The 12013-nt window shown below is 44.2% G+C and overlaps 1 protein-coding gene across 5 annotated transcripts in view; it reads right to left on the bottom strand.

The window, feature by feature from the left end:
* Positions 1–2509: 2509 nt before the first annotated feature.
* The window catches only part of AMOTL1 (angiomotin like 1), a 257734-nt gene continuing 248230 nt past the window's right edge, over positions 2510–12013 (bottom strand). For 3 of the 5 annotated variants that reach the window (XM_030200211.1, XM_030200210.1, XM_030200212.1), the window contains exons 11-12: positions 8743–9009; positions 2510–3262 (exon numbers count right to left, since the gene is read on the bottom strand). In XM_030200211.1, coding sequence (XP_030056071.1) covers positions 3156–3262; positions 8743–9009 — 374 coding nt within the window. In that variant the 3' untranslated portion in view covers positions 2510–3155. The remainder of the gene's footprint in view (positions 3263–8742; positions 9010–12013) is intronic. The other 2 variants (XM_030200208.1, XM_030200209.1) reach the window with 1 other exon arrangement.

The following is a 12013-nucleotide window of genomic DNA, read 5'->3' as shown; positions in this document are numbered from 1 at the left end:
GAGAAAAGGAGGGACCTGGTACCACCAGGTTTGCACTTGCTCAAAAGAGCCCTCAACCCCAGGCACTCAACAAAACCTAAAAATTAGGCTTGGAGGCCTAGCCAGAGCTGCTGCTGTGTGTGACCACCACCTGCTGAGATAGAGAACATACTGAGGAGTTTCCGGCAGCACATGACCACATATAGGGAGGCAAAAGTTTGCTCTCTATCTCCACCTGCTGGTAGATGGACACAACCCACCAGTCTATGGATTGATCAGCTTGATGATATGGAATTGTCATTTTTGTCTCCTTTTTCTTTGCTTTCTTCAATATTTTTCAGGCTCTCTCTCTGTCCAGATTTAATTCATTCTTACTATCCATTCTTTAATTTCCTTCATCTACCTGTGGCTTTTCATCTTTTCCTCACCCTTGTTCTCCCCATGCCCTTCCTCTTATTCTCCAGTCTTTCTCTATTCCCCTTTTCCATCCAGCAGCTCTGCTTTCTCTCCCCATCCTTCCAGTGTCTCCCCTATTTCTTTCTGCATTCTTCCATCCAGCGTCTTCCCTCTTTCTCTCCCTATCCTTCCGTTTTCCCTCTCTTTCTACCCATCCTTCCATCTGTTTTCCCTCTCTCTCTCTCCCCATCCTTCCATCTGTGTTTTTCCCTCTCTCCCCAATCCTTCCATCTGTGTTTTTCCCTCTCTCTCCCCAATCCTTCCATCTGTGTTTTTTCCCCTCTCTCCCCAATCCTTCCATCTGTTTTTCCCCTCTCTCCCCAATCCTTCCCTCTGTTGGTTTCCCTCTTTCTCTCTCTCCCCAATCCTTCCCTCTGTTGGTTTCCCTCTCCCTGCCAAGTTTCCCGCGAACGGCGCGAAGTCGCGACGCACGCAGCACCAGTCCCTATTTCCAGCCGCTGCTGCTTCTCCTGTTGAGCAGCAGCGGCCGCTACACAAAGAAAAAGAAGATTTAAAAAAAAAATTGAAACCTGGCTGAAACGCGGCAGGCACCCCGGCACTGTAGACAGCCATTAGGCATTGGCTGTTGCCCCGCAGCCGCTCCTCCTCTTGCCTCTACGTCACTGCCCCTGGAGGAAGACCCCGGAGGAGCGCAGTGATGTAAGGCAAGAGGAGGAGCGGCTGCGGGGCAACAGCCAATGCCTAATGGCTGTCTACAGTGCCAGGGTGCCTGCTGCGTTTCAGCCAGGTTTGAATTTTTAAAAAAATCTTTTTCTTTGTGTAGCGGCCGCTGCTGCTCAACAGGAGAAGCAGCAGCGGCCGGAAATGGGGGCTGGCACTGCGTGCGGGACATGGACTCACGGGGCGGGGGGAGCAAAAAAAGGTGCCGGTACGCCGTACCATTGCGTATCGGCACAAAAAAAGCACTGCTTATATCTATTGCCCCACACCACAAAGTATCCCATTCCTCAACTGGAAAGGTGGTAGAGCGTACCAGGCATTTTAAAACCAGAGGATTCAATTCTGGAATATATAGGCCTGTGCATTTAGTAAGTTCACCGCCTGTATTCTGATGAGCTGATAAAACTGAATTCCAATTGTTATACTTGCTGTACTGTATTTAGCATAGTTTATGCGGGCAATAATACTGTAGAATATTAAAGCCTTTTTTTTTTTTCATTTAATAGCCACAGAACCGACAGACAAAATGTTTGTGGATAAATAGCCAGGATTGCTGGCTCTGTAACTTGATTTAATGAGTTACATGCATTGCTATATAATATGGAGGTAATTCTATAAGGAACCACCTAGCAAGAATGCATAAACGGCAGTATTCTAGTTATTTATGTGCACAAGAGGGTACTTACGCATGTAAATGACCTCTTATAGAATACTAACGGAAAAGTGTGCATCATGTTTTAAAGGCGTATACATTGCCAGCAGATGTGCACATGAGTGGAATTCAGGCACAGTGCACACGTAAATGATAGAATACTATCATTTAGACATGTTCATACATACATATAGGCACAGGACTCTTGAGTCTAGTCTTCTTCATAAGATAAGCTTAAAATAAGCATCATAACCAGAAGCCTCTAGTAGGTGCCCTGTATGCTTGCCAGCTAAGAGCAACACCAAGTCATGGACGTCGGATGGCCTTGAGGGTGATATGATACAGACGTTCAAATATTTGGAAGGTATTAATCCGCAAACAAACCTTTTCCGGAGACGGGAAGGCGGTAGAACTAGAGGATGTGAATTGAGGTTGAAGGGGGGAAGACTCAGGACTAATGTCGGGAAGTATTTTTTCATGGAGAGGGTGGTGGATATGTGGAATGCCCTCCCGCGGGAGGTGGTGGAGATGAAAATGGTAATGGAATTCAAACATGCGTGAGATAAACGCAAAGGAATCCTGTGTAGAAGGAATGGTTCCTTTGAATCTTAGTGGAGATTGGGTGGCGATGCTGGTAATTGGAAATAAAACGGGAACTGGGCAGACTTCTATGTTTGTGCAGCGCTGCGTACGCCTTGTAGCGCTATAGAAATGCTAAATAGTAGTAGTAGTAGTACATTTCCCATGTACAGCATTTCTGAGATAACAAATAGTCAATGTGTTCAATACATGGCTTTAGTGGCCTGTGTATGTGTGCGTGTGTGTGTACATGTATAACTATTGCACGGCTATATACAGTTACCAAAACTCACAAGTTCTTGAATTTACAAACAGATTGTCTTACTAGTTTGGTTCTTTAAAACAGCTTTTAACATCTGGACATGGAAAAAATATATATATATAACATACAGAACAGGCTCTCCTTTTGGCAGATTAACAAAAGAGTAAAACAACGGGTAAAAAAATGTGGGTGCAGGTTCCATACTGTATATTCAAAACAGATTCTCTTTGCTAGGAAAGACCATTCTTTGTAATATCTCTTCTTTCAAATATTTTTCTTCCATCCAATAGCCTTCTCTAAACAAATTATTTCAACTAGCCAGACTCATCTTCTTCACACTTTTCATTTCCTTCCTTCTTTTCCGTAAATTTCTTTCACCGCATCATAAGCCACTGTGCCATTTATCCTCATCTTGTCGTAAACTTTCTTTAGTCCATTCTCAAATATACTGTTTGCACTGAAAGGTGTATGTGAAAAAAAGAAACAGGAACTCCACTGGAAGTTAAATGTACATATCAAATAACATAACATTAGACTCGAGGTTTTCTAAATGAGGACTTCCATTGTATCTCCATCTGGAAAGTCAGGCTTGTGGTTTGAACTGTTGACTTTGCTTTTGTGATCATGTGGCTTACCATGACTAGCAGAGTTATCTGTAGAATAGAAAAGGGTGGGGGGGGGGGAGAGATGAAAATAGTTACAACCATCTTGTAAGACCAGTGCCTTAACGAGGGCGGCTGACACCCAGGGCGGGTCGCCGCTGCACACCCCCCCCCCCCCCGGAGCGCATTCTTACTAGCAAAGGAAAGCGGGGAGCGGCCGGGAGGGCCGATCCGCCCCGACTGCACATCGCTGGGAGCTGCGTCGGCTCCGCTGGTTCCCTGCTCTCTCTGCCCCAGAACAAGAAGTAACCTGTCCCGGGGCAGAGGGAGCACGGAACCAGCGGAGCCGACACCCCCCCAGCGGCGTGCACCCGGGGCGGACCGCCCCACCGCCCCCCCTTCCTACGCCACTGTGTAAGACCACCTTCAGAAAATAATTTCTGTTCAGAAAAATACCATACAAAAAACATGATTTGGTTGCTTTAAGATCTTAAGTGACCAACTGGCTGGGTACTGCATTGATTTTCAGAGTAAGCACATATATTGCCAATAACATCATTCGGTTACTATTATATTCCTGGTGTCCTAGATGTTTATATTAATATAATACCCGACGTGGCCACGTTTCGCCCTCAGGCTGTGTCAGGGGTAAAACTATCAAAGGTGTAGATCAGTTTTGTTGGAGTAAGAAGAAGGTATTGATTGGAACTTGGTTTTTGAACAATTTTTGGTTTTACCATAAGTGTGTATAATATATTTATATACACCTTTGATAGTTTTACCCCTGACGCAGCCTGAGGGCGAAACGTGGCCACGTCGGGTACTGTTCCAATAAACCTTTTTGACCTTATTCTGCTTTTCTGTTTGTTTATGCTTTTGTGCAAGCAGTTTTGTGCCTTTTTCCTTTGCTTTGTTCTAGATGTTTATATTGAAATCCTGCAAGCTGCACCAGTCATATATCCTCTCCCATTCCCTTCCCCTGCATTTTCGCACATCCCTAGATGGACAAGATTATAGTGGTCTTCAGGCACTTCATGGGATGCAAACTTCTGCATTGTTTATACTCATAAGAAAAGAATGCCGAAAGAACATCGAGCTCAGAAACCTGTTTCTAACAGTGACCAATCTGGATAATAAGTACTCCAGTAGAATTCAAAAAGTAGTGCAATGGGTGTCCCAAGTTTACCTGGCTAATAATTTTTATAGATCTTTTCCTGCAGAAACTTGCATCATCTGGCAACAGATTGCACATCTTAATTATGTGCTGCGTGAAACAACAAAATCCTTCCTACGATTTCCTAGACATTAGTTTCATAGATGAAAAGACGGGGAATGACTACATACATTTTTATTTGGAAAATTACTATTGTACCCGCTCGTCTCATGCTATTGCAGAAATGATGTTCAAATGTATCAGAAGCTCAGGCACACAGTAAACTTATAAACCTAGGACCCACATTCATAGAAGAAATTATTCTGTGTGATTAAAGATGGAGAGAATGGAAACATACAGGGTGGGTGATACATAAACCACTTAGCTGTCACGTTTTCAAAGATGGAACTAGGTTTGTGAGCCCTTGGGCCACTGCCGAGAAGCGGCAGTGGCAGGCAAAACCACCCCACACTGGCGACTAGGCAGAACAGGACTGGAACCCCGGACTGGAGTTGCAGCAGAGGCAATCGAGCAGGAATAAGCAGAGCAGGCACTCTTAAACTTCACCTGCACTTGGCCGCCCTTCACCAGGAGTTGAGCCCCTGACTGCAGGTGGCCGGCAGGGCTTACTAGGCTGAACCAGGACTGAGGGTCAGAGGGGAAAGGAACATACAGGGGCAGCAGGGCAAGGAAGAGAAAGCTAAAGGGCAGGACTGAAAGCTGCAAGCAGCCACTAAAACAGGGAACAAAACACTGATAACAAGACACAGAACTGAGAGCTGCAGAGCAGCCACAAAGACACAAACAGACAAAGACTAAACACAAAACTACAACTCAGAGACAAGACTAGAGAACAAACAACAACCTAATCTAAACTACACACAGCCTAACTAGAAACAAACAAGAATCTCAGGCAAGAACTTAAACAGAAGTGCAACAAACACCAACATACCAGGGCCTAAGGCGATGCAAAGGCAAAGCAGAAACATTTCAGAATGGCTAATAAGCCCAGCAGCAGCTGAGGCTCAGATGCAGCAATCACCAGGAAACTACGGGAGCTGTGCAGGTTCAAACAAAAAGAGCAAGACTGGCAGTCTGGAAGATCCAGACAGGATTGGGCTGAAATCTGGAACGGGAAACAGCACACAGACAATCCAATACAGCCACCAGGCCTGGCCACCAGCGGGCGAGATGACTGAGAGCCTGAAACCAGGGCACGACCGTGACATTAGCAGAAGAAGCCAAATTCTAATGAGGCCAGTAGGCCAAACATTTTTTTTAACATTAAATTTTTATTGAAGAAAACAAGGGTGTGGTTTCAATAATTCCAATACAAATTACAGAAGTATAACCTTCAAACTCACAAAAAAGTGCGTACAGAATCATAACAAAGGTACAACTTTAAGTGCTAAATACCCCAACCCTGAACTAGAACCCCCCTACCTGCCCCCCAACCCTACTCCCATCCCCACAAAACCTTTAAGAATTCTGAGTTAAAGTGAGCCCAAAGATCTGAAGTGGGGTCATAATGGCCCAGTTTCTTGTCCGTAAGTTGTTCCATTTCTCCCAGCAAGGATAATTTCAAAATCCAATCAAACTCGGTAGGTCCCACTGATTTTTTCCAATGTCCTGCAATAACGCTTTTAGCAGCCATCAAACACAGTCTCTTAAGACGACGTTGCCACTTCAGACCACACCTGTTCCCAATCCCAAGAGACACCACTTTGGGTCACAAGGGAAATGGCAGCCCGTGTGAGCAGCAATCTTAGAAACAACCTTCTCCCAAAAGTGTTTTATCTGCTCACAGGACCACCAAATATAGAGGAATGTTCCAACACCATCTCTACAATGCCAATTGTGGGAAACCGTGGGGAACATAGCGTGAGGTTTCACAGGCATGTAATACCATCGTGTTAATACTTTGTATGCATTTTCCTTCAGAAGCACGCACACTGAGGCTTTCTTAACTTCTAGAAATATTGCTTTCTATTCACTCATGGTAAACTCAACATTAAGATCATGCTCCCATTGAGTCATATAGGCATACTTATGAAAGCCCATACCCCTAATAAATCTGTAAAAAATGGAAATAGTTCCCTTCATTTTCCACAACGATCCCCATAAGTTTTCAAAGCGTTCACTATCATCTGGGGTCATCTCTCAACCACCCTTGTTGGGAATATATAATGTTTAACCTGCAAATAAAAGAAAATATCAGACCCAGGTATAGTTCTCCTTAAGCTCCGCAAAGGGATGCAATTCAGCCACCTCCAGAAGGTCCCGAAAATGGACCAAACCCTGAGATGCCCATCGTACAAACACAGGATGCCTAAATCCTGCTGAATGACCTGGGTCTGAACTAATATAGGCATATGAAGAAGATGCCTTGGACCCCCTGAATTTAGGCCTAAGAAAACTCCACAATATTAGCAAGTGGCGGACAAATGGATTGTTAGATAGCTGACTATAGGCCCTGGAGGAGAGAGAGGCCTACAAAACCACCCCTAAAATGTAATCCTGTACATATGTCTGGTCCATAAGTGCCGCAACTGTCAGAACATCTTGGCTCCAGGCTGAAATAAGTTTCAACTGGGCTGCCCAGTAATACCAGAGTAGATTGGGTATTCCTCGTTCATTTCCCTAGGTCTACTGCCCTCCAAATCACCTTTCTATTCAGCCGCGAAGCACAGCTTCCTCAGAGGAATCCAGAGAGGTCCCGCTGAAGCCTCATCAGTTCTACCTTGGGGACCAAAATTGGCAAAGTCTGAAACAAAAATACCAGCCTAGGTAAGATGTTCATTCTGATAGCTGCAATACGGCCCACCAGGATAACCATCTGCCTCGCCAACCTGCCAGGTCCCTGTGAAGTTGCAGAGCAAGGGGACATAATTCAAAGAGAACTATTAGGAGACATCACTGGGGACCTGAACACCGAGATATGTGAGACTTCTTTGTATGAAATGAAAGGGAAAGGCCCGAGTCAAGGAATCCCGTTCCTGCTGTGAAATGGAAACACTCATTAGCTCTGATTTATCATAATTTATCTTGAAGCCCGAGAGTCTATTAAAGTTATTATGTTCACGCATGAGCACTGGTAGAGTAAGACCAGGAGACTGCACATAAAACAAAACATCATCAACAAAAAGCACCTGCTTGTTCTATATCTCCAGCTCGGACTCCTTTAATATTCACCAGTGACCGAATTCTCTGAGCCAGAGGCTCAATAAAGAGAGAAAAAGCAAGGGGGAAAGTGGGCATGCTTGTTGAGAACCCCAGGATTTTAATGTCCAAATTCAGCAAAGAGATTGGGCAGTAGGCGCTGCAAAGCGCCGGGTTGCATCCTGCATTCAAAAGCACTGATATCCCTGCTTCATGCATGCTTACCGGGAGTGGCCGACCACCAAAACAAGCATTCCCCACCTGCACCAGAAGCGGACCCACCTCTCCCACAAATATTTTAAAAAAGGTTTGCCAAGAACTCATCCAAGCCTGGAGCCTTCCCTCCCTTGAGCCCCTTTACGACTAACACGAGTTTCTTCAGATGAAAAGGGGCCTGTAGTTGTGCATATTCCTCACTAACAATTCCGGTAGTTCAAGCCCTGACAGAAAGTCTTGAATCAATGATACTTTCACCCCTTCCCCCCTACTATATAGGGATTGATAAAACTGAGTGAACTGCGCTTGAATATCTCTATCTTGGTAGTACATTACATCCCCAGGGCCTGTAATTTTCATGATGGTGCTTAATTGCTGTTGATGAGGAAGGTGATTAGCTAACATTCTGCCCGATTTATTACCAAATTCAAAACAGTTTTGTTGAATTCATTTTCTCATGTACTCCACACGTTCTACTTGTAGCTTATTAAGCTCCGTACGGCATTGTCACAACTGCAAAAAAACATTATCAGACCCTCCTTTCTGGTGTAGATGCTCTATGTAAACCAAGTGCGATCTCAACTCTAGTTCTTTCCTCTCCCGCTCTCTTTTTGTATGGGCTCCCCACTTAATTAGGTGGCCCCGAATAACCACCTTAAGAGCATCCCACAGAATGCTATCAGAGACCTCCCCCATATCATTAGAAGCAAGATAATCACGAATTACATCCCGAAGCTCATTACACACCTTCTTATCGCCCAGAATATTTCCATTCAATCTTCAAAATAGTTGATGTCTCTCTTCCTCCAGGCCTCTCAAAGTTAAACCCACAGGTACATGATCAGAAAGAGAGATATTGAGGCATATTTTCAAAGCACTTAGCCTTCCAAAATTCCATAGGTTTCTGTGGAACTTTGGAAGGCTAAGTGCTTTGAAAATATGCCTCATTGTCTATTATAGAGTCCGAGACCCTTCCCCATAACTGGCACTTGGAAAAACTTACCTAGTTTATCTCCATTTCCCTTGTTGGCCGTATGCCTCAAAAGAGGGCTGCTAGAAGGGGTGGTGCCCAGCCGGCCTCTGCCTGGGAAAGAGGCAGAGTTTGGCCAGAAAAGCTCAGAGTTCTTCTCAGTTTGTGTGCTGTTGTCCTTGCTTCCTGTTTTCACATGGGAGGTGTTCACTGGAGTTAAAGGAGGTGGTAATAGAGAAGATGGTGGAGGCAACAAGGAAGCTGATGAATGTTCATGATGTTCTCTTCCCAAAAGCAGTCCTACAAGTATATATAAATATTATACAACCTTTGAATTATTTCTGCATTAGAACTTAACTCACTTGAATGAATTCAAAGCTATGAATCTTGACAGGTTTGAGGGGAAAGCATTATGCTGGTTTATAAGCAAATACCATTCAAACATAAAGTAAAAGACAACTCTTGTGTCCTTTCAACAGTCAACCCTAGTTTCCAGTCATGTGAACAGAGATGTTCTTGACTAAACACTAGAAACTGAATGGGTGGTCTGTTGGTAAACTGCTGTGAAAATCTTGGCACCCTGTTAATGGTCACAATCGTCCTCTACCAGCAGTGGCGTAGCCATGGGTGGGCCAGGCCCACCTACTTTAGACTCAGGAAGACCCAGCAGCGGCACAGCAGCAATGTGGCTAGCAGAGATCCTCAGGCTCTCTCTCTCCAGGAGATTGGGAGGTCACAACTCCAGTCCCCCCCCAACCTTGAAATCCTTTAGTTCTTTGCTAGCAGCACCACTTTCCCTGTGTTCACTTCAGCCCAAGTCTTCCCTTTGATGCAACTTCCTGTTCACGGGACCAGGAAGCTGCGTCAGAAGGAAGGCTCAGAGATGGCGCGAGCAAGGGGAATTAGTTGCTGCTCACTGCCAGCGAAAATTTAAAGGATTTATAGGTACTGAGAGGGAGGGGATGATGCCTGGTGGGGGGTGGGGTTGTCATGCTCACCTACTTTGGACTCGGGCCCACCCAAAATTGGATGTCTGGCTACGCCCTTGTCTACCAGTAACCCCTTTTCCTATTACCATAGTTCATCCAAGCAAACAAACTCCCTTGCTGGTACTAAGACTGACTGCTGAAAGGACACAATAGTTTTCCTTCAAACAAAAGTCCACCAAAGCTAAGAGAGTAATTTTATAACAGGGTGCCTAGGCAGGAAAGGCACATGCATGCATACACTGAGGGCAATTCTATAAGGCAACTGTGTGAAGCTTATTCTATACAGGAAAACAGGCATCTATTTCCTTTACAGAATGCTAGTGTAGTAGCGGAAATAATGTGTGAAATATTTAGGTGCGACCACTTACACCATGTAGCTGGTGTAAATGTTTTCTCTTAGATTGCTAACAAATGTGCATAAATGATAGTATTTTATAATCTATTTGCATAACTGTGGGCCCCATTGCATTTAGGTGTCATTTTATAGAACAGTGTAGCTGAAATATTGCCATTTAGACACCTATGTGCCAATATTCTGGTCATTTATACATGTTCTCAGCACCTAAATGTTGGTGCCCTTTTCACAGAATTATCCTCATTTAGACTATTTTATAAATAAATCTGCTGCAGATCAGAAAAGAGGGCCAAATTGCCAGCATCTGCAACACTGATGTTACAGATTCATGCCTCCTAAAGTGTTTGTTAAGTCTGAACAAGAATGATGCGATTCACAGAACTGGAGTTTTTATAGGATAAGCAAATTTAAAAGTTTATGATGAAATTTTTAAGCACTTGGCCCCTTGAGCTATATGATGTAAGGTTTCTTAAGGTGATCTCCAGTCTAGAGCTGGGTGAATGGTGAAACGATTAGTTTTTTTATTTATTTTTGTTACATTTGTAACCCACGCTTTCCCACTCATGGCAGGCTCAATGCGGCGGGCAATGGAGGGTTAAGTGACTTGGCCAGAGTCACAAGGAGCTGCCTGTGCTGGGAATTGAACTCAGTTCCTCAGTTCCCCAGGACCAAAGTCCACCACCCATAGGCGGTCGGTGGCCCAACTGTTTGGGGAGGCTAAAGGGGGTGGGGTTAGGGGTGGGGTCAGGGGCGGAGCTTACCTCCATAATTGTCTGACAACACACAGAAAAAAAAAATAAGTAAAAATAAAATAGTCACAGTTAATACCTTTTATTAAATTTAGATATTAGATATATCTCATATGTCAAAGAATAAAGTGGTTGCTCAAAGCATATACTAACCACAATCACTCAACTGCAAAACACTATGCACAACTTTGTGCAAAAACACACTCAGAACCTTACTGTACCATAAATATTACACTGGGCAGAACCTAATACACCAATATAGCACCCATAGGGAAAATGCAGACCGTCAACAATATGAAACAAGGGATCATAATATCACAATTCTCATGTAGAGCCACAAAACACCCTTTTAGGGTGGATAGTGTTCACAATGAGCTCCTTTTATTAACAACCATATGTAGATCCTTCAAGCGGTAATGTGTCATGATTTACGCTGAAGGGTCATGTATTTGATAGGGTTAAACTCTACAGAACCAACTTTCATGCTAAACAATCTAGAAAAACCTCAAACGCCCCTCAAAGACATGCCCAAGATAGTTGAAAAGCTCTTGTATTCTGGAGAGTTTTAAACAGAAAATAGAAAGCTCATCACCCCACCAGCAACCTAGTTATTCCTGCTGAAATGGTAAATCCAGCACCACTGAGTGGAAGTTTTACAAATGATGAGAAAAAAAAATTACCCCAGCTCATTTCTGTCACTATTTCTCATTAATGACCTCATGTTTTCAGCTTCAGAAAAATGCCACTACTGTTTCAAGGCTTTTCCCTTTCACATATGATGCATTAACAAACACTAGCACTAGTGGCCTGTTAAGAATGGAAAGTTTCTGTCGAGTGTGGAAAGTTACCGATGACTGCACTGCTGGTCTTAATCTCTTGAGCTGGACCTAGATCTTGAACGGGACCTAGAGCGACATATAACTCCTGTGGCCAGAGACTCGGAATGATCAAATATTGGTAGCATAGGTGAATTGGAACGGGATTTGCTTCGTGATCTGGATTTAGATCTAGCATCTCCTCTCCCGTTTTCTTGAGGTGTCAGGGATCTGGACCGGCTGCGAGACTTCTCAGATTTCTCGACAGATGCACTACGGGAAGGAGACCCTGCTCCTGACTGGGGCTTGGACTTGCTCTCCGATCTGGATTTCCTGGTTTCAGATCTTGAACGTGAATGCCCCTTACTTCTGGACCTTGAACGAGACCTGCTATGG

The sequence above is a fragment of the Microcaecilia unicolor genome, chromosome 4 (genome assembly GCF_901765095.1).
Source record: "Microcaecilia unicolor chromosome 4, aMicUni1.1, whole genome shotgun sequence".
Classification (NCBI taxonomy): domain Eukaryota; kingdom Metazoa; phylum Chordata; class Amphibia; order Gymnophiona; family Siphonopidae; genus Microcaecilia; species Microcaecilia unicolor.
The sequence above is the reverse complement of the archived record's forward strand: the minus strand, read 5'-3'. Positions and strand labels throughout refer to the sequence as shown.